Source organism: Lolium rigidum, chromosome 1 (assembly GCF_022539505.1).
Source record: "Lolium rigidum isolate FL_2022 chromosome 1, APGP_CSIRO_Lrig_0.1, whole genome shotgun sequence".
Classification (NCBI taxonomy): domain Eukaryota; kingdom Viridiplantae; phylum Streptophyta; class Magnoliopsida; order Poales; family Poaceae; genus Lolium; species Lolium rigidum.
The window spans coordinates 114117670-114145009 of record NC_061508.1 but is presented as its reverse complement, the minus strand read 5'-3'; the positions used below and the strand labels follow the sequence as shown (position 1 = coordinate 114145009).

Sequence of the window (27340 nt, the reverse complement as noted above, 5' to 3'; positions counted from 1 at the left end):
ATATTCAGGTGACACGCGGCCCTGCCCGGCTCTTGTAGATGCGTCCAGAGATGCGCTGATACACGAGGTAAGCGTAAAGAATAATTGCATACATACAACAATTACCAATTTTCTCATGTCGATCTCTTGGCCTCTGTTCCACACTATTGAGTGTGCTTCACCTTCCAGAACGCGACAGCACTAAAGTAAACTTGCAGATGTTGTATAATACTGTTGGCTGTCTAGTGTAATCTTCCAATTATTGAGCATGCTAAAGGCATTAATCTATGCGATAGATATTGTATAATACGTTAAATCTCTGAGATTAACTAGAAGCAGATCAACATCGGTAGTACTGTATGTGTAAAGAATGTGTCCATGTATGTTCTGCGTGAGAGAGAGATCGAGAGGGAAAGACGACGTACCAGGGAGAAGGAACCGGAAGGAGTGGTCATGGTGGCGACGGCATGAGGTTGAGCTGAGAGGGGTGGCGGCGGAGCTTCCCGTCGGCACTGCACTAACCCTAATCGGTGGGTCGTCTGGTGGGACGAGTGGCAGCTCAGGGCAACCTCGTATCGAGTGCCACTGGCCCCCACCACTCTATATAGTGCAGGCGACAGGGGCCCACCAACCAGCGAACGGTTGGGCGCCCCCGATCAGGGCGCGGACGAGGTCAAGGGGTCGTGCCAGAGCCGTTGGGCTCTGGTGCGGTGGAGATCAATCCTAACATTCTCCCCCTTGATCTCAACTTTTCTTTTAACTTTGTACTTTCACTTTATTCGTTTCATTTTGGATCAGTCCATAGGGCATGTTTCATCGTCACAGCTCTATTGCTGATAGAATCAGACAGCCACAATACACTTCTCTGTTTTGAAACAAATTCTTTTACTTTTGGGCCTCTTATGATCCAGGATAGGTAAGACTTTCCCTTAAACCCATGCCGGCTACGTGCTCCTTGAACACGCTGGGTGGTAAGCCTTTCGTTAGAGGATCCACAAGCATATCTTTTGTCCTTATATGCTCGAGACTTATAGTTTGATCCTGCACCTTGTGTTTCACAACATAATACTTAACCTCAATTGGTTTCGTAGCTGTACTTGACTTGTTGTTGTGAGCATAAAATACTGCAGGCTCATTGTCGCAATACATCTTTAGTGGTTTTTCAATACAATCTACCACTTTCAAGTCGGTATGAATTTCTTTAACCATAATGCCTGCCCCGTGGCTTCATAACATGCTATAAATTCTGCATACATCGTGGATGATGCAACGTCTGTTTGGAGCTTCTCCACGAAATAGCTCCCACTGCGAGGGTGAATACATATCCAGATGTGGATTTTCTATCATCTTTATCCCCCGCAAAATCTGCATATGAATACCCTCTTATTTCTAGGGAATCAGATCTTCTGTATGTTAGCATGTAATTCTTTGTGCCTTTCACATAACGCAATGTCTTCTTTACCATTTTCCAGTGTTCAAAACCTGGATTTTCTTGATATCTACCGAGTACTCCGGTGATAAATGCTAAGTCAGGGCGAGTGCACACTTGTGCATACTCGTAGGCTTCCAATAGCCGAAGCATATGGAACCGCTTTCATTTGATCGAGCTCGTATTGATTTTGGGGACTTTGATGTTTCCCAAAACTGTCGCCCTTGACTATAGGGGCAGGTGTGGCACTGCACTTATGCATATTATACGAGTGCACACTTGTGCATACTGTAGGCTTCCAATAGCCGAAGCATATGGAACCGCTTTCATTTGATCGAGCTCGTATTGATTTTGGGGACTTTGATGTTTCCCAAAACTGTCGCCCTTGACTATAGGGGCAGGTGTGGCACTGCACTTATGCATATTATACTTACTTAGAATCTTTTCTAAATAAGCCTTTTGCGATAGTTCTAATACTCCATTGTTTCTATCTCGGTGAATTTCCATGCCCAAAACATATGACGCTTCACCAAGATCTTTCATATCAAAATTTGAGGATAAGAACTTCTTTGTCTCTTGCAGTAGACTAACATCACTGCTGGCAAGCAGAATATCATCCACATACAAGATTAGGAAAATATATTTCCCACTTTTAAACTTTGCATAAACACAATTGTCCTCAATATTTTCTTTAAATCCAAATCTCTTAATTGTCTCATTGAACTTTAGATACCACTGTCTGGAGGCTAGCTTTAATCCATAAATGGATTTCTTTAGGCGGCATCCCATTTCTTCCTTGCCTTCCATGATAAAACCCTTGGGTTGTTTCATGTAGACATTTTCTTCTAAATCCCCGTTTAGAAATGTCGTCTTTACATCTATTTGATGCAACTCTAAATCAAAATGTGCAACTAGTGCCATGATGATTCTGAAGGAATCCTTACATGAGACCGGAGAAAATGTCTCATTGTAATCTATCCTTTCTCTTTGTGTAAATCCTTTTGCCGCAAGTCGTGCTTTATACTTTTCAATACTCCCATTGGAGTCATATTTTATTTTATAGACCCATTTGCAGCCTACTATTTTGGCTCCTTTAGGAATATTCTCTACAAAAGAAGCCTGGTGACCGGGTGTATACATGAGCACGCCCTGAATGCTTGACACGTGTCACTTTTAGTCCTTTCTTGTTATCCTCACATTTTTTTTAACGATTCATATTAGCTTCTAACTGCCACTCAAGTCTGGTGGGACCATTTTTTGAATTCAAAAAAAGTGGACCCGGATGCATAGTATCGCAGGGCCCTACTTTTGAATTTAAATTGTGGGACCCACACCCGGACCCTACATTTCGAATTTAAATAGTGGGACCTATTACATGGACCCAGTACCCTGACCCCACACTTGGATTCAAAGTGGTGTTCACATTGCCACTTTCCAAAGCAAGCTTGTGTTAATATGGACCAAGCATTGTTGTTTGTTCAAACTGTGTTTTACCAACCTTCCCACATATGACAGCCATTACACACAGCAAGCTCCCATTACACATAGCAAACATCTCTAATCCTTCTTGGTCTATACAAGTATTCCAAATAGACAGTCCCTTTTTTTTCTCGTACGTCAAGTACGTGGCCATATATTACACTTAATATATCTTCTTATTTTAATTGGCAGGTTAGAGGAATGACCCATGTTTTCTTTATTGAGCTTAGCATTTTACTCATCTTTACTCCACAGCGCCAGAGGTAGGAGAAGATGAGCAGTACCTCTACCTCTGTTCACACCGGCACCTTACACAGCGTGCACCCATTATATTTGGAAGTAGACCGACTCACGGTCAATGAAAACACACAGTACTACGAAAGTGCCAAATCAATCACATCACCAGAATGGATAGTCACGGGTACTACAACTTGTTCAAATCACACATTTCATTTTATCCTCTTACGATAGCTTCAACCAAACTTTCCTGTGCACACCGCCCACTGCGCGCTACTTCGTGGTCTGTTTTGCCTTATATAGAAGCAGCCTCCCAACTCCCCTTATTGCCATTCACCATGTCTACCCAGCGAGACCACGGTAATCAGAGAATCCCGAGCAATCGGTAGAGGTACCGACCGGACGCTGTGGTCCACAACCTTGTCTAGGTGAATAAGCACTTCATGCTCAAACTTTGTAATCAGTCGAAATGGCTGATTTTGTAGCTCTTGTAGACCTTCTAGGGGCCACATTCTCTTGAGCATTCTGTTCCTCAACTTGTGGCTCAACTTCTGGAGGTGGCTGTTGTTGCTCCCTTTCATGCTCAACAAATGGTTCATTCGGCTCCTGATAGACAGGTTCCGAATTTTCACTCATCGTTGCCATGGGTGGAGTCACAACAGGCGCTTGCACCACAATCGCAGGGATCGTCGGTACATGTGCTCATGGTAGCGCAAAAAAATGGCTCATGAGTCATCGGATTAGGTGCATGCACCCTCTTCTCCTCAAGATCAATTTTCGGAGCTACCATGCTCCCCCTCATCATTTCATCTTCTAAGAAGACAACATGTCTCGTTTCCACAAACTTTGTGTATTTCTCTGGACAGTAGAAAAGATAACCTTTTGACTTTTCAGGATAGCCAATAAAATGGCAGCTGACTGTTTTGGTATCTAACTTTGCGATATTTGGATTGAATACTTTGGCCTCAGCAGGGCTCCCCTACACTTTCAGGTGGTTTAGAGAAGGCACTCTCCCTATCCATAGCTCATACGGCGTTTTGGGCACCGATTTGCTTGGTACTCTGTTTAGAATGTGAATAGCGGTTTTTAATGCCTCAATCCACAATCCCAATGGTAGGGTGGAATAACTCATCATACTGCGCACCATATCCATAAGGGTACGGTTGCGCCTTTCAGCTACCCCATTCTGCCGAGGTTCGCCCGGCATCGAGTATCGGGCGACTATTCCGAGTCTCTAGTAGAAACCTTGCAAAAGGTCCGAGGACTTGGCCATATGGAGTATGTCGACCGTAGTACTCCCCTCCACGATCAGACCTGACTATCTTTATTTTTTTATCATGCTGATTTTCAACTTCAGCTTTGAATATTTTGAATTTATCCAACGCTTATGTTCTTTCTTTTATTGGATAAATATAACCATATCGGGAGTAATCATCCGTGAATGTTATGAACGAATCATAGCCATCCACACTTTTCACCGGAAATGGTCCACATATATCGTTGTGAATTATTTCTAGTGTTGTTGTGCTTCGATTTGCACCCTTTTTAATTTGCTTTACAAATTTTCCTTTAATGCAATCGATGCACTATTCTATGTCTGAGAATTCTAATGGAGGCAGAATATTGTTTTTAACAAGTCTTTCTATTCTCCCCCCTCGAAATATGGCCTAAGCGACAGTGCCATAATTTCGATGATTCATCAGTTCTTTTCTTTTCTTTTGTTCTTTGTCCGACGCGGACAACACTTTTTTCACTCACATTACACACAGACAACACCCACATAAGCATTATTACACCATATGGCGCACTTGCAATTTCCTTCCTGTCCATGTGTACTTTCTGTCACCAGTTGCTACAGCAGCTGGGTCGCACATATCTTTGAAGAACCAGTGAACTGACTCTTTATTCTTTCAACATACTTCCCTACGGAAGCACACTCTGTAATTGAGCCCATAATACTATTCTCAATTGTATTCTTTATAAATGGTACTTAGCCACTTTTATTCTGTCATGCAGCATCATCTTTCTTGTCATTTCTGACTGGATCTTTTGGTCTGGCCGGCTGTGGGAACCCAGTCCACCCCAGCACAAATCAACCTTCTTTCTACATTCAGTGTAGTTGTCACCTCTGAGGGTTGGAACATCCTTGATGTAGCTCATCAAGTAGTATCCTCCTTTAAACCACAATGAAATGAGACCATAACAACAATTGCATGCAATAATCCAACGTTGGTCAAAATTAGAACATACAACTGTTTATGCAATTAAATCTATATCACCGTTGGGTAGAAATAGAGATAAATGCACTTCTTTGCAGCAAATCATGATCATGTCATTAATAACGTTGGTCAAAAAATAACACAACCATAATTATCATAATAATCACTTTAATCATTTCTTTAAAATTTTGATTATCACTTTAACTATATGCATCTTTAAAATGCATCTTTAACTATTTGCAGCGGAAACTTTGAATTCATTAAACTTTAAAACTTTCAGAAGCATCTGTGTTACCTTTTATTTTCTGAAACAAATATCTCGTTGGTTCAATTTGCTCAGAAAAAAAAACTTGACAGAAATGCTTCTTTTACTATTTGCAGCGGAAACTGTGACTTTAAATTTTTGAACTTTACAGAGGCATATCCTTTACTTTTTTAATTTCTGAACAAATATTTTGTTGGTCCTATTTATTCAAAAAAACTAGACAAAATTTGGTAAAAAAATGACCCAGCCTAAAAATACCTCTGTAATTAATAAAACAGTAAAAAACTGTTGTTACTGTCGCGGCGCACAGCAACGCTGCGCCCATGCGGCCTGCACGCGGTAGCCTGCCTCACGCGGCCTGGCCCGCGTCGCTCACGCGGCCTGCCACGCTGCCCATACGCTGTCTCCCACCGAGGCCTCCACGCGGCCCAAAACACGGCGCCCACGCGGCCCGGCCATGGCGCCCACGCGGCCTTCAGACCGAGCCCACGCGGAGAGCCTGCCCGCACGCTGGCTGTCTGATCGTCATCGGACGGTTCTACGCCTTTTCCGCGCCGTATAAGAGACGGCCGAAACCGCCGCCCCCTGACCCTAGCTCATTTTCTCCCGTGGCGGCGGCCGAGGCTGCACCTCCCGCGCGCGAACGCAGCCCGGCGGCCCGCCGGCGACGTCTGGGCTCTGCCCTTCCTCTCCCCTCATACTAGAAACTCTCCCATGCCACCAAAACCCCTACCGGCGGCGCGGCGGCAGGTGAGAAGGAGCGGGCGGAGAAGTACGGCGGCGCCCCCTTGGCCCTCTTGCCAGCGTGTGCATGCACCCGAGCGTGGGCGCACCGCCGGCAAGCGGCTCAGGTGGTGGCGCCCTTTTTCCCGGCGACGACGAGCAGCAGCGGCGGTCGCCACCCGCAACCGTTTTCTTTCTCCCTACCCCGTGGGGTTGGTACAGGGTTAGGTGCTGGCGTGTAGGGAGGCAGCTCCTTGTGACGGTAAAGCACACGTCCGTTGGGAACCCCAAGAGGAAGGTATGATGAGTACAGCAGCGAGTTTTCCCTCAGTAAGAAACCAAGGTTTATCGAACCACTAGGAGATGAAGGCCACGTGAAGGTTGTTGGTGAAGGAGTGTAGTGCGGCGCAACATCAGTGATTCCGGCGCCAACGTGGAACCTGCACAACACAATCATACTACTTTGCCCCAACTTAACAGTGAGGTTGTCAATCTCACCGGCTTGCTGAAAACAAATGATTAAACGTATGGTGTGGAGAATGATGTTTGCTTGCAGAAAACAAAAGAGAACAATGATTGCAGTAGATTGTATTTCAGATGTAAAAGAATGGACCGGGATCCACAGTTTACTAGTGGTGTCTCTCCAATAAGATAAATAGCATGTTGGGTGAAAAAATTACAGTTGGGCAATTGACAAATAGAGAAGCATATACATATCATGATGACTACTATGAGATTTACTTAGGGCATTACGACAAAGAACATAGACCGCCATCCAGCATGCATCTATGCCTAAAAAGTCCACCTTCAGGTTAGCATCCGCACCCCTTCCAGTATTAAGTTGCAAACAACGGACAATTGCATTAAGTACTGTGCGTAATGTAAACAATACAAATATTCTTAGACAAAGCATTGATGTTTTATCCCTAGTGGCAATAGCACATCCACAACCTTAGGGGTTGCTGTCACTCCCCCAGATTTAATGGAGACATGAACCCACTATCTAGCATAAATACTCTCTCTTGGAGTCACAAGTATCAACTTGGCCAGAGCCTCTACTAGCAACGGAGAGCATGCAAGAACATAAATAACATATATGATAGATCAATAATCAACTTGACATAGTATTCCATATTCATCGGATCCCAACAAACACAACATGTAGCATTACAAATAGATGATCTTGATCATGATAGACAGCTCACAAGATCTAAACATGATAGCACAAGAGGAGAAGACAACCATCTAGCTACTGCTATGGACCCGTAGTCCAAGGATGAACTACTCACGCATCAGCCCGGAGGCGGGCATGGTGATGTAGAGCCCTCCGGTGATGATTCCCCTCTCCGGCAGGGTGCCGGAGGCGATCTTCTGAACCCCCCGAGATGGGGTTGACGGCGGCGGCGTCTCTGTAACTTTTCTCTTATCGTGGCTCTCGGTACTAGGGTTTTCGCGACGGAAGGAATAAATAGGCGAAGAGGCAGCGTCCGGGGGGCGCCCGAGGGGCCCACCCCAAGGCCGCCGCGGCCAAAGGTAGGGCCGCGCCGCCCTATGGTGTGGCCGCCTCGCGTCCCCTCTTCGTCTCCTCTTCGGTGTTCTGGAAGGCTCCGTGGACAATAAGACCGTGGGTTTTTGTTTCGTCCAATTCCGAGAATATTCGTAAACTAACTTTTCTGAAATCAAAAACAGCAGAAAACAGGAATTGGCACTGCGGCATCTTTGAAAGAACATATCCTTGTTATATGTTGTTTTGGTGTTGATGGCAATGATTTTATATGAGCATTTCGTGTTATAAGATTTGTAGGTTGTTGCATACCTGGAATGCCCAAAAGTTAAGAGTGTGCAAGATATCATGTGATGAGTTGTGTGTGGTTATTTGTTGGAAGAAAGTATGAAAGAGGAAAGAAAGAGAAGAAAAGGAAAAGAAAATGGAGGAAGAAAAGTAAAGAGGAAGAAAGAAATGAAAGAAGAAAAAGAGAAGAAAGAAGGGGCCGGAGGCTTGGGCGGTACCGCCGGCCTGGCCACGGCCGGAGGCTCCGGCCTTGGTACCGCCCAAGGTACCGGATATGGAGCGTGTGGCTCAGTAAGGTGCCAGGGGAGTTTGGAGCCCCGCCGGTACCACGACCGGTACCCCGGCCGGTGGCTCCGGCCTCCCCCCTTCGGCCCGGCGCCTCCTGCCCACGTGGCCGACCTGCGCTCCTCGCCCAGGGCCGGTAGTACCGGCCCAACCTGGCCGGTACTACCGGGCAGCGCTCCAACGGCTCCAAACGGCCGTTTCCGACGGGGTATTTATAGAGCTTCTTCTCCAAAGTCTTCCTTTAGCTCTTCTTCCCCAAAAATCTGAGACACCATTGTTGAGCTCCATTTTCTCTAGATCTCTCTACTCCTCCAACCAAACTTCACCATACTTGAGGATTTGGTAGAGGTGACCTAGATCTACTCTTTCACCAAAGGGATTTGTGTTTCATCAACATTCTTAGTGGATCTTTGTGAGGTGACCTCGAAGCTACTCTTCGTGTAAAGCTTCGTGGTTACATCTTGGGAGCCTCCAATTTGGTTGTGGATGTGTGCCCCAAGCTTCGTGTGAAGGTGCCGGTTGCGACCTCAAGGCAACCGCTTAGTGGAGCGTGGGCTAGGCCTTTGTGGCGTTGCTCACAGGAGAATAGGGTGAGCCTTCGTGGCGTTGGCTGGACTTCGTGTCGCCACACCCCTCCGAACGTAGACGTACCTTCTTGCAAAGGAAGGGAACTACGGGAATCATATCACCGTCTCTCCGTGTGCTCCACCTCGGTTACCTCTATCCTCTCACCGCCTTTTACTACGTGTATCTTGTATTGTTGCTTGCTATCTTGTCATATAGGTGAATTCACTTAGTTGCATATCTAGAGAATTTATCTTTGTGTCAAGCCTAATTTGAAAAAGTATTAAAATTTGAGATTACACCTATTCACCCCCCCTCTAGGTGTCATACGATCCTTTCAATTGGTATCAGAGCCTCGGCTCTTGTTTCGGGCTTTACCGCCTAAGAGAGTATGGCCGATGAGGGGGAGCCCGCATCTATGGAAGACATCAAGGAATTGAAATCGTCAATCTCCTCGATGAATGACTCTATAAGTGAATTAAGGGAGATGATGATGAGCTTTATGCAAGCCAATAAACCTCCTATCCCTCCTACCACCACTACCGAGTTTGTCACCCCCGTTGTTGATAAAGCTTCCCTTGGTGCCTCTACGGAGGCCGAAACCAAGGATGGAGAGGGTAGTAGTGAGTCTCTTCCCAAGTTAGATCCTAATGCTACCGGAGTGTACTCGACGGTTCCTCCTCCGCTCGTGTATTCTCCGGATCCTCCCATTCCTCACCCTCGCATTAATCCACGAGGAGATCCACCGTCACTTAATCCTAATGCTTTTTCTTTGTGGCAAACCAAGATGAAATCTTATTTAAATTCCTCATCTATTGAACTATGGAGAATTGTTGTTGAAGGATACAAGCCTCACAATCCTAATGGCTTGTCTCGTAGGGAAGTGGTTGATTGCCAACTCAACGCCACCGCCTTATATATGATACAACAAGCCGTTAGTGAGGATGATAGACCATACATCGAGAAAGCAACAACCGCCAAGGATGCTTGGGATATTCTCGCCGAAGTATTTCTTGGAAGCTCAAGCATGAGGCAAAACAAGTTCCAAGAGGTTAGCAATAAAGCCGAAGGTTTCTACATGGAAGATGGTGAACACCATCGGGATATGTACCGTCGTCTCAAGGCTCTTGCTATATCCTTTCGAGACCTTGGTGCCACCTATGTTGATGATGATTGGATCAAGAGGAAGTACATCAATGCTCTATTGCCCTTTGAACCGGCCGATCTAAGGATTCTCAAGAATAAGCACAACTTTGAGCAAATGACCTCCAATGATGTCATGCAAGAAATGGATGCTTTCAAAGTTGAGTCAAAGATTGCCGTTGATAGTCGTGCTCGGGCCATTGGGATGAAGAGAAGTGAAAACTTAGCATTGAAGGCACAAGTGAGTGTTGAGGATGAAGAAGAATTGAGGGAAACTAAATATGAAGGGCACTCCGAAGAACTCAAACGTGATCTACATGGTCACATTGCTCTTCTCACTAAATCCTTTTGGCGTGACCCGTCCAAGTACAAGTTAAAGGGAAACCAAAGAGGAGATGCTAAGGGCCCAAGAGCTAGGACTTGCTACAATTGTGGCAATCAAGATCACTTCATTGCCGAGTGCCCATACGAGAATAGAGAAGATCATGGTGGAAAACTCATTCTCAAGGACAAATCAAAGGCTCCACGCAAGAAGCCCTTTGTCAAGAAGAGTGGCTATGACATTTGCAAGAAGCCATCAAAGTATGTGTTGATTGCCCGTGAGGAGTATTCTTCCGGAGAAGAAGAAGACGATGACAAAGATGACTCAAGAAGTGAAGTGGCCGCTATTGCTATCACCTCCACACCTTCATCATCTCTCTTTGAATCTCCCAATGAGGACTCCTCCAACAATGCAAGATGCCTCATGGTCAAGGCCTCTCATGCTCTCACATCCGGAGATGAAGAAGATGCTCATGAAGACACATCAAGTGAAAAGGCCTCTAGTGCCTCTACCCCTATGACATCTCTCTTCAAATCTCCCAATGAGGACCTCTCATTCAACCTCAACAAGTGCCTCATGGCCAAGACCTCCGAGGTAACTACTTCATCCAAACCCTCCTCCAAGACTATTGTTTCGGAATGTGATCTTGAGAGTCTCAAGATAAAGAAAGAAATTATTGGCTTGGATGAATTTATCTCTAACTTGCAAGGTGAACCCAAAAAGCATGTCCAAGTTATCTTGGATAGGCTTGCACATGCCAATGATCTCCTTGATCTCAAGGAGAGATTTGAGAGGGAAAATGCCGATGAGATTGGTGAGTTATCTCAAGCTCTTGGGGAAGAACAAGAGCTTAGAGAAGCTTTAGAGGAAAAGTTATCTTCTATTGAGGAAATTCACAATGAAACTTTATCTAACCTCACTAAAGAGCGTGATCATGCTATTGCCTTATCTAATGTACTTAAAAAGGAAAAAGTTGAATTTGGTGTTGGTCATGCTAAACTAACTAAGGAGTTAGAGAAACTTGAAAAGACTCACAAGGCCTTGGAAAGTAAATTCTCTACCCTTACCAAGTCACATGAGCAACTTCAAATTCAATTAACTAAAAATGATATGCCTTGTTCTTCTACTTCTTCTTGTGATCATGTGAATGTTATTAAGGAGAACACTAGGTTGAAGGCCAAGTTTGCTAAGTCCTTTCCTTCCCAAGGTGAGAAAAATTTGGATGATCTCTTGAGCAATCAAAGATCAAACAATGGGAAGGAGGGGATTGGATATGGGCTAAACACCAACAAGAACAAGAAGGCCAAGCCCGCACAAGCAAAGGAGAAAAATGTTTTGGGTGGTGATGTCACTAGGGACAATACCACTCATAATAATTTTGCGGGAAAATATAACCCTCATTATGTGCTATTCCGTGATTACTATGGAGATGTCTATGCTAAATATGTTGGTCCATATGATGGTTATATTGCATGGTCTATTTGGGTTCCTAAGACCCTTGTTTCTAACAAAAGAGGACCCATTGCAAAATGGGGACCTAAAACGAAGACTTGATCTTATGTAGGACTATGCCGCCGGAGGATCAAAATGGGTGCTTGATAGTGGGTGCACAAGTCATATGACCGGCGGCAAGGACCTCGTTACGGAATTGAGGCCCAACGTGGATTTGTGGACCGTTACATTCGGCGACAACTCCAAATCCGAGGTATTGGGTCTTGGCAAGGTTGTGGTTGCACACAACATTACTCTTGTGGACGTCATGCTTGTCAAGACTCTTGGTTACAATTTATTATCCGTTTATGCCCTAGGCAAGATGGGTTTCGCCGTCTTCATTGATATTGATATTGTGGTTCTCTTGTGGAGCAAGACTCTAAAAGTCGCTTTCGTTGGGTACGTCGAAAACAACTTGTATGTGGTTGACTTTTCGGGGAAAACCACTACAAATGTGATGTGCTTATTCGGAAAGGCGGACGTGGGTTGGTTGTGGCATCGCCGCTTGGCCCATGTCAACATGAGGACTTTGCAAAGTCTCCACAAGGGAAACCATATTGTGGGACTAAAGGACAATGTTTGTTTTGCCAAAGATCGTGTTTGTAGGGCTTGTGTTGAAGGTAAAATGCATGATTCTCCGCATCCAAGCAAGACCATCATCTCTTCCAAGAGAATATTGGAGCTCCTTCATGTGGACCTTTTTGGTCCCACTACTCATGCAAGTCTTGGTGCGAAGAAACATTGTTTGGTTATTGTTGATGATTATTCAAGATATACTTGGGTTTTCTTTCTCAAGAAGAAGGATGAGACTCAACAAATCTTCATCGACTTTGTCACCGAAGTGCAACGTCAACACAACCTCACTATATTGGCAATTAGAAGTGACAACGGGTCCGAGTTCAAGAACTACACACTCAATGACTTCCTTAGTGATGAGGGGATAAGACATCAATATTCCGCTGCATACACCCCTCAACAAAATGGTGTTGCGGAGAGAAAGAACCGGACTCTCATGGATATGGCAAGGTCTATGTTGTCGGAGTATAAATCCCGATATGACTTTTGGGCCGAAGCCATCTCCACCGCATGTCATTCCGCTAACCGGCTTTATCTCCGCAAGGGATTGAACAAGACTCCTTATGAAATCCTCACCGGAAACAAGCCCAATATCTCCTACTTCCGAGTATTTGGTTGTAAGTGTTTCTATAAAATCAAAGGAGTTCGTTTGTCTAAATTTGCACCTAAAGCTTTGGAGGGTATTTTTGTTGGTTATGGTGCCGAATCTCACACTTATAGAATCTTTGACAAAGTCTCGGCAATTGTCATTGAATCTTGTAGTGTGAAATTCGAAGAAAATGATGGCTCCCAAGTGGGGCAAGTTGATGTTTGTGCAGATGATGAAATACCTCAAGACGCCATAGTAAGAATGGGGACGGGATTTCACCTCCCCATTGAGGGACACGGTGTGGCGCCTCGGGAAGGACTATGCTCTACTCAAGTGGAGCCCTCATCCTCACAAGCTCAACAAGCTCCGGATCTTGTGGACAATGTTACACCAACCGAAGAACAAGCTCAAGACCCTCCCTCTCATGAGCAAGATCAAGGACAAGATCAACCTAATGAGTTTGATGGAGAAGCACCAAGTGTTGATCAAGAACAACCCAATGATAATGGTGCAAACCCAAGTGATGTCCAAGATCAACCTCATGATGAAGAGCAAACTCAAGCAATTGAGCAAGCTCACATTGATGGTCAAGACGGGGATCAAAATAGTCAAGAAGACCAAGTGATGTCTCAAAGCTCTTTTGAAGACATTGAAGCCCGTCGTAAAATAAGAGTTGCAAGAACTTTGGAACTTCGAGGTCACACTATTGACAAAGTGATTGGTGACTTAAGGAAGCAAATGACCACCCGAAGACAACTAGCCAACTTTAGTGATCACCAAGCTTACATCTCCATGGTGGAACCAAAGAAAGTCTTTGATGCACTTGAAGATCCGGATTGGTTGGATGCTATGCATGAAGAACTCAATAACTTCAAGCGCAACAAAGTATGGAGATTAGTAGAGAAGCCCAAAGATTGTCGCAATGTTATTGGCACAAAGTGGATATTCAAGAACAAGCAAGATGAACATGGCATTGTCATTCGGAACAAGGCAAGATTGGTGGCTCAAGGTTTCTCTCAAGTGGAAGGCATTGACTTCGGTGAAACCTATGCTCCCGTGGCTCGCCTTGAGTCCATCCGTATCCTTCTTGCATATGCTTCTCACCATAACTTTAAATTGCAACAAATGGATGTTAAAAGTGCCTTTCTAAATGGACCTCTAAAAGAGTTGGTTTTTGTTAAGCAACCTCCCGGGTTCGAGGATCTCGAGTTCCCTAACCATGTGTATCAACTCGACAAGGCACTCTATGGCCTTAAGCAAGCCCCACGTGCGTGGTATGAGCACCTTAAAGAGTTGTTGCTAGACCGTGGGTTTCAACTCGGGCTAATCGACCCCACTCTTTTTACTAAGAGGGTTGATGGGGAGCTTTTCATTTGCCAAATATATGTTGATGATATTATCTTTGGGTCTACTAACAAAGCTTTTAATGAAGAATTTTCAAAGCTTATGACCAACAAGTTTGAGATGTCCATGATGGGTGAATTGAGGTTCTTTCTTGGATTCGAGATCAAGCAATTGAGAGAAGGAACATTCATTTGCCAAGCCAAGTACATTCAAGACATGCTCAAGAGATTCAATATGAAGGACTTAAATGGTGCAAAGACTCCAATGGCTACCAATTGCCATCTTGCACTTGATCCCGGTGGTAAGGACGTGGATCCAAAGGTATATCGCTCCATGATAGGCTCCTTGCTTTACCTTTGCGCATCTAGACCGGATATTGTGTTGAGTGTAGGTGTATGTGCAAGGTATCAAGCCGCTCCTAAAGAAAGCCACTTAGTGGCGGTCAAAAGAATCTTTAGATATTTGGTTCATTCCCCAAGATTTGGATTATGGTACCCAAAGGGTTATGGATTCTCACTTGTTGGCTATACGGACTCGGATTGGGCGGGAGATAAGGATGATAGGAAATCAACCTCCGGGGCATGCCAATTTCTTGGTAGGTCCTTGGTGTGTTGGTCTTCTAAGAAGCAAAATTGTATAGCTCTCTCTACCGCCGAATCCGAGTACGTGGCGGCCGCTAGTGGATGCACACAACTCTTATGGATGAGGCAAACTTTAAAGGATTACGGTGTCACTTGTGACAAAGTGCCTCTTTTATGTGACAACCAAAGTGCCATCAAGATTGCATACAACCCCGTACAACACACAAGAACGAAGCATATTGAGATTCGGAATTACTTCATTCGAGATCATGTCTCCCGGGGTGATATTGAGTTGTCTTTCATTGGTACCCATGACCAACTTGCGGATATATTCACAAAGCCTCTTGATGAAGCAAGATTTTGTTACTTGAGGAATGAGCTAAATATCATAGATTCAAGTAGCTTGGCTTGAACACTTTGCATACATACCTATTCTTCAACTTCTATTTGGTTTAGGTGTGGGCATGGAAATAGGGGGAGTGCGGTTTAAATTATTGAGCCATCCCTCCCCCCATAATGCCAACATTAAGAAAAATCATTCTCTTTGTATCAATTAATGATATGTGAGCTTCAATGATGAGTATTGGTTTTGGGCCCAAGATATATCTTCGCGGTGCCATACCTTATCACTCATATATGGTGGCCTAGGCCACCGACCTTCTTGTGAAGAATTGATCTTAATTGGATCTTCATGAATTTTGTTGTGGAATTTCATGTTCTTATGGGAATTGGCTCAATGTTTGGTTTTCTCTTGATTTGATCCTTGCAAACTTGAGTTCATAAGTACCATACCTCTCTTAGTGTCCATCCTAAGCCTTTCTCACATCTATAACCCATTCTATCTCTTGCACAAGCTCATTTCAAAACATGCATATCTTTGACCATGTTGGCAAACTCATGTTTATCTTTTATCAATTTGTGTTAACATTTACAAGGGTGTTGTTTAAAATAAAAAAAGGGAGGGGGAATTTTTTTTTTACAGCCCCAGTGATCAATCAAAAAAAAAAAAAAACAAAGAACGGGGGCTGCCGACCCGGGCCTGGCCAGGCCGGTAGTACCGCCGGGGCCTGGCTGGTACTACCGCCGGCCTCGGGCCGGTACTTCCACCCAAGCGCTCGACCCCCACACACCACGCACACCGCACCCCACAGCACGCATGCACGCACGACCCGCTCAGCCGCCGCACCGCCGCCGGCTCGCCGGCCGCCCTCCGGCCACCTCCGGCCGGATCGGCTCCGTGGGAGCCCTCCCCTCCTCCATGGCCTCCGGTATTGGCTTCCCTCCCCGCGTATTTTGGACGTATTTTAGGCTCATACTTGTGTTGCTTTTTGGTCCTACATGCTTAGATTTTTGGCTAAATCTTACACTATGAGGTTGTATCTCTTGCTGATCTGTGTCCTCTAGTATGTAGCACCATTAACATATAGTATGTAGCAATTTTTACCTATTGTTTGGCCAAAATTTTTTTTTTTCCATTATGCATGTGTATTTTGGGTCAAAGACATTTTTTGATTTTCCATAGAGATGAGCTTGTGCACTTATCCCATATGCCCCCCCTACTCTGTCCGTCTATTTCACAGGTGCTAGTGGCTCTCGTTCGGTGCGACCACGGAAGAGGCGTGGGGTTCCAGCCGTTGAGGATGAGATTGTTGAACAAGATGAAGTGTTACCCCGTGCCACTACTGCTCGTGGAGCTTCCTTGGCAAATAAAAAGAAAGGGAAGAAGGCTATTGAGTCTTATGGCAATGTCCGCCTTCATGCATACATGGACATTCGCGCCTCTAACCCCTACTTGGGGCCTCGGTCTTCTCGCACCAGCAACCGCCACTTCTACACCGAGGTTCAAGAGCGCATTTTCCATGAAGTCTATCCTCCTACGGTAAAGGTGGTTGATCAACGGTATATCAACATTGACCATTTGAAGAAGGATGCATATTTTCATGAAGCACTTGGGATTTGCGAGGAGTTTGGTTTGCTTCCCATTATGTCTTTCAAATGCAACTATGATCCTTACCTTGTGACTCAGTTCCATGCTACGGTCTTTTTCCATGAAGATAAGGCTCGTTCCATTACATGGATGACTCGGGATAAGGTCCTCACTACCACTTGGAGCAACTTTGGACAGATTCTTGGCTATCCTATTCCAGAAAATTGTGAAGATGACCGTGATAGTGGTTGGAGGTTTCATGGGGACTCTAATGCAAGCATCAAGGATGTTCTTGAGCCACTCTATATGCCCGGTAAATGCAAGCTTGGGTTCATTTCCGGTCTTCAACCCGTTTATGATATCATGCTTCGCATCTACCGTGAGACCGTTGCCGTCAAAGTAGGTAACGTTGATGAGATTCATTCCTTTGTCATTGACTTGATGCTTCAAACACACCTCCGGAAGGGCCAGGGTGTGAAGATGGATGTCATGGATTGCCTATGGAACCAGATTTTTCTGCGTGTGGTGGAGAAGCGGTCTCCTGCCTTTGCTCCCTACATCATGAAGCTTATTTCTGAGGTGTGGCGTCAAACATTTGATGGTGCCATTCTGGAACCGATTTCTCCCCTCACCAATCATCCTCGCAAGAACCTGCTTATCAAGGATCATAAGCTCTCCGCTTCAGCCTCAGCCACAGCAGCTCCTTCTGCCACAGCAGCTCCCTCAGCCACAGCAGGCCCTTCAGACCCCTCCACTGCTCCTGCTCGCAGGGTCGATGGATTTGTTGCTCATATGGCTCTTGGGCCTCCACCTGCGTCCGCTTATGACCCTGACCTCGAGCCTTCTTGGTACACCAAGCTCAAGATCAAGGTAAAGAAGACCTTCTGCCTCCAGCTGGATATTCAGGAGCGCATGTATGACTCCTATGTGGCTGAGAAGAAAGCACGGCGTCGCCAGAAGAGCATCATGACCAAGCTCGGTGTGGAAGTGTCTCCTCCAGGATCTGATGAGACTATCCTTCCGAAGTCTCAGTGGATTTCTGCTCATAGCCAGTGGTCTGATGGTGAAGACGGTCCATCTTATGATGTCGACTCCGACATTGGCGGGGAATTCCTTGATGCCTAGGGACGATAGCATCGCTCTTCAACCTTTTTGGCATCTTGATGTCAAAGGGGGAGAAGAGTTCTATTAGGTTCGGGCTTTGCATGGGAAGTCACAAGCTTGCACTTTCTTTGACTCTTTATGCTTGTGACTTATGGTTATCTATTGTCGAGAACTTCTTATTAGGCTTTATGCTTTATGAACCTTATCTATGTGTGTGAGACATAGGGGCTATCTATTTATGTATGAGACATTATCTATCTAGCTATCTATGGTAAAGACTAAGTGGACTACATGTGGTATGATCTCTAAACTCAACACTTGTCTGTACTCACATATGCCTGTCTCTTCTCAAGTGCAAGTGATGAACTTGTTTGCTACTCTCTATCTTTGCACTTGTTGGTTAATCTTATTTACTTGAGTATATTGATCCTAGAGTATGTGCTTCTTATTCAAATGCTAATTCTATTGGATGCACATGTCTAGGGGGAGCTTATTATATCATCTTATAATTTCTTTGCTCAAATAATCAACTCTTATGCAAATCTTATGTTGTCATCAAGAAACCAAAAAGGGGGAGATTGAAAGAACACATCCTTGTTATATGTGGTTTTGGTGTTGATGACAATGATTTTATATGAGCATTTCGTGTTATAAGATTTGTAGGTTGTTGCATACTTGGAATGCCCAAAAGTTGAAGAGTGTGCAAGATATCATGTGATGAGTTGTGTGTGGTTAATTGTTGGAAGAAAGTATGAAAGAGGAAAGAAAGAGAAGAAAAGGAAAAGAAAATGGAGGAAGAAAAGTAAAGAGGAAGAAAGAAATGAAAGAAGAAAAAGAGAAGAAAGAAGGGGCCGGAGGCTTGGGCGGTACCGCCGGCCTGGCCACGGCCGGAGGCTCCGGCCTTGGTACCGCCCAAGGTACCGGATATGGAGCGTGTGGCTCAGTAAGGTGCCAGGGGAGTTTGGAGCCCCGCCGGTACCACGACCGGTACCCCGGCCGGTGGCTCCGGCCTCCCCCTTCGGCCCGGCGCCTCCTGCCCACGTGGCCGACCTGCGCTCCTCGCTCGGGGCCGGTAGTACCGGCCCAACCTGGCCGGTACTACCGGGCAGCGCTCCAACGGCTCCAAACGGCCGTTTCCGACGGGGTATTTATAGAGCTTCTTCTCCAAAGTCTTCCTTTAGCTCTTCTTCCCCAAAAATCTGAGACACCATTGTTGAGCTCCATTTTCTCTAGATCTCTCTACTCCTCCAACCAAACTTCACCATACTTGAGGATTTGGTAGAGGTGACCTAGATCTACTCTTTCACCAAAGGGATTTGTGTTTCATCAACATTCTTAGTGGATCTTTGTGAGGTGACCTCGAAGCTACTCTTCGTGTAAAGCTTCGTGGTTACATCTTGGGAGCCTCCAATTTGGTTGTGGATGTGTGCCCCAAGCTTCGTGTGAAGGTGCCGGTTGCGACCTCAAGGCAACCGCTTAGTGGAGCGTGGGCTAGGCCTTTGTGGCGTTGCTCACAGGAGAATAGGGTGAGCCTTCGTGGCGTTGGCTGGACTTCGTGTCGCCACACCCCTCCGAACGTAGACGTACCTTCTTGCAAAGGAAGGGAACTACGGGAATCATATCACCGTCTCTCCGTGTGCTCCACCTCGGTTACCTCTATCCTCTCACCGCCTTTTACTACGTGTATCTTGTATTGTTGCTTGCTATCTTGTCATATAGGTGAATTCACTTAGTTGCATATCTAGAGAATTTACCTTTGTGTCAAGCCTAATTTGAAAAAGTATTAAAATTTGAGATTACACCTATTCACCCCCCCCCTCTAGGTGTCATACGATCCTTTCAATCTTGTTAATAGGTTAGTCTCGGAAAATGCATAAAAACATTATAAAGTATGACTAAAACATGTTGGTATTGTCATAAAACTAGCATGGAACATAAGAAATTATAGATACGTTGGAGACGTATCATTAGGCGCCCCTCTGGTACTCTGTTGGGCGCGGTACAGGTTTAGGCGCGGCCAGATGGCGGCGCTGCTTTGCCGGCGAGGTGCCGGTTACCCTTTCTTTTCTTTGCCCTTTCTCGATCCGATCTAGGGTTTGCATTTATGTCGGGATCTCGAAGCGATATGTTTCTGTAATCTTTTCTACCGATTTGGATCTACAACTATGCTCTGATACCAATGTTAAATCTCTGAGATTAACTAGAAGCAGATCAACATCAGTAGTACTGTATCTGTAAAGAATGTGTCCATGTATGTTCTGCGTGAGAGAGAGATCGAGAGGGAAAGACGACGTACCAGGGAGAAGGAACCGGAAGGAGTGGTCATGGTGGCGACGACATGAGGTCGAGCTGAGAGGGGTGGCGGCGGAGCTTCCCGTCGGCACTGCACTAACCCTAATCGGTGGGTCATTTGGTGGGGCGAGTGGCAGCTCAGCGCAACCTCGTATCGAGTGCCACTGGCCCCCACCACTCTACATAGTGCAGGCGACAGGGGCCCACCAACCAGCGAACGGTTGGACGCCCCCGATCAGGGCGCGGACGAGGTCAAGGGGTTGTGCCAGAGCCGTTGGGCTGTGGTGCGGTGGAGATCAATCCTAACATAATACTGTTAGCTGTGTAATCTTCGAATAAATTGAACATGCTCTAAACTGTCTTGATTCTTGCTGCTTCAGGCCACGTTTGAGGACAGCATGAAGGACGAAGCGATCGCGAGGAATCACAGCACAACAAAGGAGGCCATAGCAGTCGGCACATCGGCCGGAGCGTACCGCATAATCCTGACCCACTTCACCAATCCCGGAACAAATCCATGTTTAGCAATCCCACTCAAGGATGTGTACGTATCTTGAAACCCATCTTTACCAATCCCAATATTTGATAATGATCAGAGAAATTGCCTTGCAAATTTGACAAGTATGGCTATCAAATGTTCTGGGAAATGCCTTGCGTGCTCTTTTGATAAATATGATGATCTATATTTCAATTGCAGATGCAGTACATTCCTGAATATCTATGGTCAAGATCTTGATAATGATCAGAGATACATTCGTACCTTGCATCCGAGGGAGCAGAAGCAGCAGAAGGTGTCGAGGAGTCTGCGTTTGCAGACCTCGCAGGTGTTTGTGACGCCCTTGCCGGGCCTTGGCTGCTGCCGCTCGTTCAGGAACACCACGTATGTACGTCTGGATAGCGTGGTGGTCGGCGAGGCAGAGCAGCCAGCGAGGGAGCTGCTTGATGCGGGGGACGGCCGGTGGAGGAGCTTGCCGAGGACGGTAGGCGGGGGGACGGCCGGTGGAGGAGCTTGCCGAGGACGGTAGGCGGGGGAGCACGCCTCTGCTCCCTGGAGGCTCCACCTCCTCTGCTGCTGGAGCTGTCGCGGACGGCCGGAGGGGATGTGGGCTCACCGTCGACAGAGGACCTTGCCGGGGACGGACGGCGGGGGAGCTTGCCGGGGACGGCCGGCTGGGGAGCACGCCTATGCTCCCTGGAAGCCCCGCCTCCTCTGCTCCTGGCAGGGACGGAGCCAGAATTTCACCTTGAGGGGGGCAAATTGAACAGGTTTAGTGTTGAGGGGGGAGATTTAACTAAATCACTAAGATATGAGAGTTCTAGCTACTAATGTTCTTCACAAAATCCTAACCATGGGGGTGGCTAAGCCCTCCCTCGTCCCCCCCGTCTCCGTCCCTGGCTCCTGGAGCGGTCGCGGACGGCCGGAGGGTGTGCGGGCTCACCAGCGGGGGTCGCGGACGGACGGCGGGGGTGCGGCCGGCGGGGGTCGTGGACGGAGCTCCGACGCGGTACGTGGACGTGGGGGGGGGGGGGGTTCAGAAAATTACAATTGTGCATGGGCCGAGTCAAGTAAATCGGGCCGGAGGGAGTATAAAAATGATAAATTGCAAGAACTAAATAAAAGGTAAATTGTAAAGTAAGATAAAAGTAGGGTTCATATTTCTTGATTGATTGCAAGGGGATACAAGGGTAGGCTTGTATATACCTAACCAACTACAACACGACAACATAGGTAAAATACCGATACTACCCTTACAACTAATAACCCACTACTCCATACCCATATTAGTCCCTAACACGCAGTGGGAGACCGGATCAGAGGCGGAGAGAAGAAACCCCATATCGAAACGAACTCCGGTAGCAGGGGCGAGAAACCCTAGTCACCCTGGTTTTATGAAGATCAGCGGTGAGAAGTAGTGTGCAACAACACATCAATTTTTTTGTCATGGAGGCCATCCTTGGCTGTGGCCCAGTCTTCCTAACTCAATTTCTCTTTCAAACAGTAGATTAAGGCCACAAAAAATTAAAATATATGTACATATTATAATATTAGCCCATCCTATCTCATGGGCTGATGAAATTGGCCCTACCTAGTTTGATCGACACGCTCCGCCACTGGCTGGAATTATGGTAAGTCCCGTTTGGAAGGAATACAAAAGGCGCAAAACTTGACATGTCATGTATCACATAATCCTAGAAGAATCAAAACCAAAGTAAAAAATCTTTAAAACTATCATTTGTTATGTCACGGAGAAAAAACACAAGAATCATAGAACAGAATGAAGAACACAGGATACAAGATCTCATGTCTTGTTTCCTTCATAAGTACTGTATTTTACTCCTATGGAATGGTCAATTTCATAGGAATCTAAAGGTATAATTGCTGCACCCCCATGGGGGTCTCACAGCGATCATCGCATGTGAACCGTTGGATTTTTCCATCCTCTCATCTCATTCGTTCATTCTTGGTAGAAAGCAACCACGTGGGCGTTTTCTTTTTAGTCCTCCTGCTAGCTAAAGGCATGCAACAGCCATCGTTTACCCGCCTCCGACTGATCCTGGGCCCCACCTTTGGCCTGGCCCGCTCGTCAGTCGTTGCGGGGGGCTTCTGATTCGGTCGGACATGTGATTGACATGTGGAAAAGATCTCCCTGCGGGGGTAGTTTCGGGTTTTCCTCATCCCTGCCTGAGACAAAACCTGAAACTCCCAGGACAACCCTACCCATTCGTCCTCCTCTCCCCTCACGAAGCCACCAACCGCATCCCGCCGCCACCCGTGTTCTAGCTCCTCCTCTGCGCCAGTGTCGCCGCCCTCGCCTCCTCCTCTGCGCTGCCCCACCGCACTGCCTCCTCAGCGCCGGCTCTCTTCACCGCGCCGCCTCTCCTGACCGCGCGCTTCAACCATCGGCGATTGATCTGCACCGGCGACGACATGGAGGAGCAGGCGGGGAAGATGGCGACCGGTGCGGGGATTTGGGCTCCTCCACCCGCGCTCCTCCCCTACATGTTCCCTGTCCCTGCCTCTCCCCGTTCACGCTGACATGCCCGGCATGGAGGAGCACGCAGGGAAGGGGCGGACTGATGTGGGGGACCGGCCGGAAGCACGGTCCGCCGGTGGCGCTGCTGCTGCACAACAGGTCTCCCTCGACATGCCGCTGCTGCTGCACGACATGCTTAGCCGCAGCTCAATCCACGAACAGCCAGGCCCCCCTCTCTCCTTCTCTTTCTTTGTTTGTGTGGATCCCCTTCTTTTAATTTTAATTTGTTTGGTAGATGTGAAACATCCTTGATTGTATCGGTTTACCAACATTAATCCCCAAAACTTCTTGTTTTGTTTCTGCAGATTTCCTTCGAAGAAGTACATGTGTGTTCTAGCTCAGCGGACATTAGACCAAGATCTGGTATGCCGCTATTTTAAATTCCTATATTTCTTTCTTTTTCTTTGTTTATCTTAGGTTTCTTTATAGTAAGAAATTACGAGATAACCAATTGACGTTGTGGATGGCATCTGATGTTGATTGGCTGCTTTGAATAAATATGTGCTTAAGTTTGCCTTTGGGTGTCTTTTGTCCTCCAAAGGAATAAAGGATATATGAGGCAGTCAAGTTCCATCCTCTATTTTCCTATGATATAAATAGAAGGAGTGCATCTAATGTTTTTAGCAAAAGATTTTGCTATATTTAGTTCATGCATTTCCCTTTTAGGTCGCTCTGTATCACTACGTGCTTGAACTGTATGTTACATATGTATATTTCTTATATAATGGAATGGTCTGGTACCTTATGTTGAATACTTGATTTGGCTTATGTTGAATACTTGATTTGGTATTATCTCGCTGTAATGATATGTTTCCTCTTTGGAAAGATAGCTGTATTGGTTTGCCAAAATTAATCCCTAAACCCTTCCCGTTTAGTTTCTGTAGATTTCTTTTGAAGAAGTACATGTGTTCTAGCTTAGCGGACATTAGACCAATATCTGGTATGCCCCTATTTTAAATGCCTGAATTTCTTTCTTCCTCTATTTATCTTGTGTTTCTTTATAGGAAGAAATTTAGAGATAACCAATTGATGTGGTGGATGGCATCTAAGGTATTGATTGGCTACTTTGCATAAATCTGTGCTTAAGTTTTCCTTTGGTTTTATTTTGTCCTCCAAAAGATATAGGAGGCAGTCAAGTTCCATCCTCCATTTTCCTATGCTATTGTAGTGGGGAGAACGCTTTACAGTGCTTTCTTCACTTATCACACTTCAGCTTCCTTCATTATTCATTTGTTTCGACTCTTTGCAGCTAGATTTGGGTATGATTTGATTGTGCAATATTATGGATATCACAAATTATCCTTACATTCAATGATGATCCTATATTGGCCATTCAACGCTTCACTCCAGAAGCACCGCAATTCCCAGGTAAATGCTCTTCGTATTTTCCAATTAATATTCTTACACTTATTTCCCTTCTTCATTTACATGATTACTTGTTAACCTTAGATATAAGGGTTAAGCATTCTCTGATATGTCTGGACTGTACAGGTATTGTTTTTTTAGTGAATGGGGAGTTTTGCTCTATTTTGAGTAATTATTCCAGCTTTGAGCTTTTGGTCATATTCCAATGTTCTTGAGAGATCCAGCAGTGCTGACTTTATATTGTGAGCCGAGTGCACCTTATTTATAGAGATAAAAAAGATATTGGTTTGATGCAAAGAGTAATTACTTTAACACAGGTGGCAACAAAGGTGCATGGTCTCATAAAGAGGGCACGTTCATGTGCAAGGTAAGATCTGAATTGATTCGGGCTTATGAAAGTTAATAGAGAAGTGTCGCAGTTGACAAGCCAAGGAAGAATATATCACATAACCATAAATTTGAGATTGGATTATCATTCTCTTATTGCATCCCATTTATCATGGTATCAATTCATTCAGCATAAACATGTTTCGTGATGTAGAAAAAGCATCCAATGTCAGTCAGTTTGGCAGTATGAAAGTCATTGTTTCCTGTATATGAGTTTGGCTTACTGTGGCTATATTTAATTAACATGTATGTAGAGCTTAGCATGGTCACTGAATTAAACAGGAGTCCTATGGTGTAGTATTCAACTTAAATCTATGTACTGAGCTCCAGTGGCTGCCCTAGGAATTTGCAAGTTCGTATTCATATTGCCAAAACCATTGTAGTGATATGTATCAAGAAGGCACAACTAACAATTATGGCTATGTAAATGTCTTATGATTAATTAGTGCATGGTCCACAATTTACAAGGCATAACTAATATCTTGGCGGATAGTTATATGTATCAACAAGGCTGCAGTAAGGTCAACAACAAGGTGAGTGTTGTGCGAACCATGATTACGCTGTCCCAGTCTCCTTTGGCTCCACAATTCTGTTTGCCCTTGTTTTAGATAATCAACAATGGGTTGATTTCTTATTTTCTTACATTTCAACCCATGTCTATGGTTGCCAGCAGGAGGGACATAGCGGAATGAATGGAACAAAGAAAGAGGCTGCTGGAGATGCAAAATTATTTCTAAAGCATCTCTTCGGCATTCTGCTCTATATAAGTATTGTGAAGCACTCCAAGAGGTTATTGTTTTCTTTGTCCGAGTTATTCTTTGCTAAATTTAGCAAATATGTATTTCAACTAAATTTAGGATGATTTGAATGCAAAAGTGATTGTTCTTCTGGCTACAATTTCTACTTGTGTTGGTATGAAGTTTACTTCAGCATTTTTTTTGTCCCAATTTGCCATCGTCATAAAATAAGGTACTTGATGTTGTTTCGTCCTGTTAGCTGCCTTTTGTTTTATTTTCCTTGATTCGTCCTCCCTAGAAGTACTTGATGTTGCGTCGTCATGAAATAATAACTCCATAAGTCCTCACACAGTTATACAGGGGTCTGGTGGAGATCCTACAGTCATGTAGTTAAAATATTTTTAATAACGACTTTCTCTTAGTGCCATCACTGTTATGAGATGGATTTACTTGCTAAAAAGGACAATATGGAACAAAGTTCATGTTTACGTATTTGAAGGGAATTTTTCAGGACAATAGCTTATTAATCCAAATGCTCTATGTATCTTTAGTTCACATGGTCACGGGCTCTATATTTGTTTGCTGATGTCCACTGGGTTCTATATCAAGCTAATGCAAATAGTGTATCATTTCGTTTAGAATTGGTACTATTACTAGCTTCAGATGGTATGATTGAACAATTGTTCTTATTCTACAAATAACCAAATATGTGTACCTGCATGCTCCAATTGCAAATTTTATAGGCATAACTGAAGTGAAAAAGTGGAGATTCAAGTTGTGCACGGTTTTTGGTTCATCATACCATGGTAAAGTCCTTATTCTCTGCCCAGGTTCGACCAAATACAGCGCGCAGATAATGATTTTTTATAATAATATATTTTCATCCTCTATAATCATTTTTATATTCGTGCGTGAGTGATAGGAATCATGATCATTTGCATGTTAGTCCTTTAACATAGTGTGCTGCAGCCTGCTGGGCATCTGTATTTTGTTAGCTAAATATAAGTTCTTTGATATCCCATCATACTTTTTTTTGTCTACTACTATTATTTATTCTGGATAAAAGCACGATTGCTCAGCTCTTTTCTTATGTTCATGCTCCTTTGTGAGTGCATTTTTTTTCTTGGACAGTTATACAACATTCTAAGTTAACTTATTTCTGAACTTCTGATATTCTGCAGGTTTCGACCATTTCGTAGGTTCCCTGTTGCATAGGTGTTTCTTCAGGGATAGTACAAATGGTTATATTCATGCAAGTGGTTCTATTTTTAGAGAATCACTTATATTACTGAGATGCTTGTGCAACATAAATCGGTCATATCAAAAAATGTCTCCTACAAAACATACCCTTTTTTTACTAAGCTTACTTGTACGAAGGCAAACACTTGTGTAAAAACAAATGGCAATGTTGCCTCTTCAAAATCATCTGCTCAAAGCTTGGAATCTTGCATCAAAGTGTGAAATAGATCATTTGA

The 27340-nt window shown here is 44.9% G+C and overlaps 1 protein-coding gene across 1 annotated transcript; it reads left to right on the top strand.

Moving 5' to 3' along the window:
* On the top strand, positions 1 to 27064 carry LOC124650330. The gene is made up of 5 exons (XM_047189869.1): positions 1 to 33; positions 248 to 256; positions 20722 to 20885; positions 21039 to 21321; positions 27047 to 27064. Exons 2-5 carry the CDS (start codon positions 248 to 250, stop codon positions 27062 to 27064), a joined length of 474 nt encoding a protein of 157 aa, XP_047045825.1. The 5' UTR covers positions 1 to 33.
* The last annotated feature ends 276 nt before the right edge of the window (positions 27065 to 27340 follow it).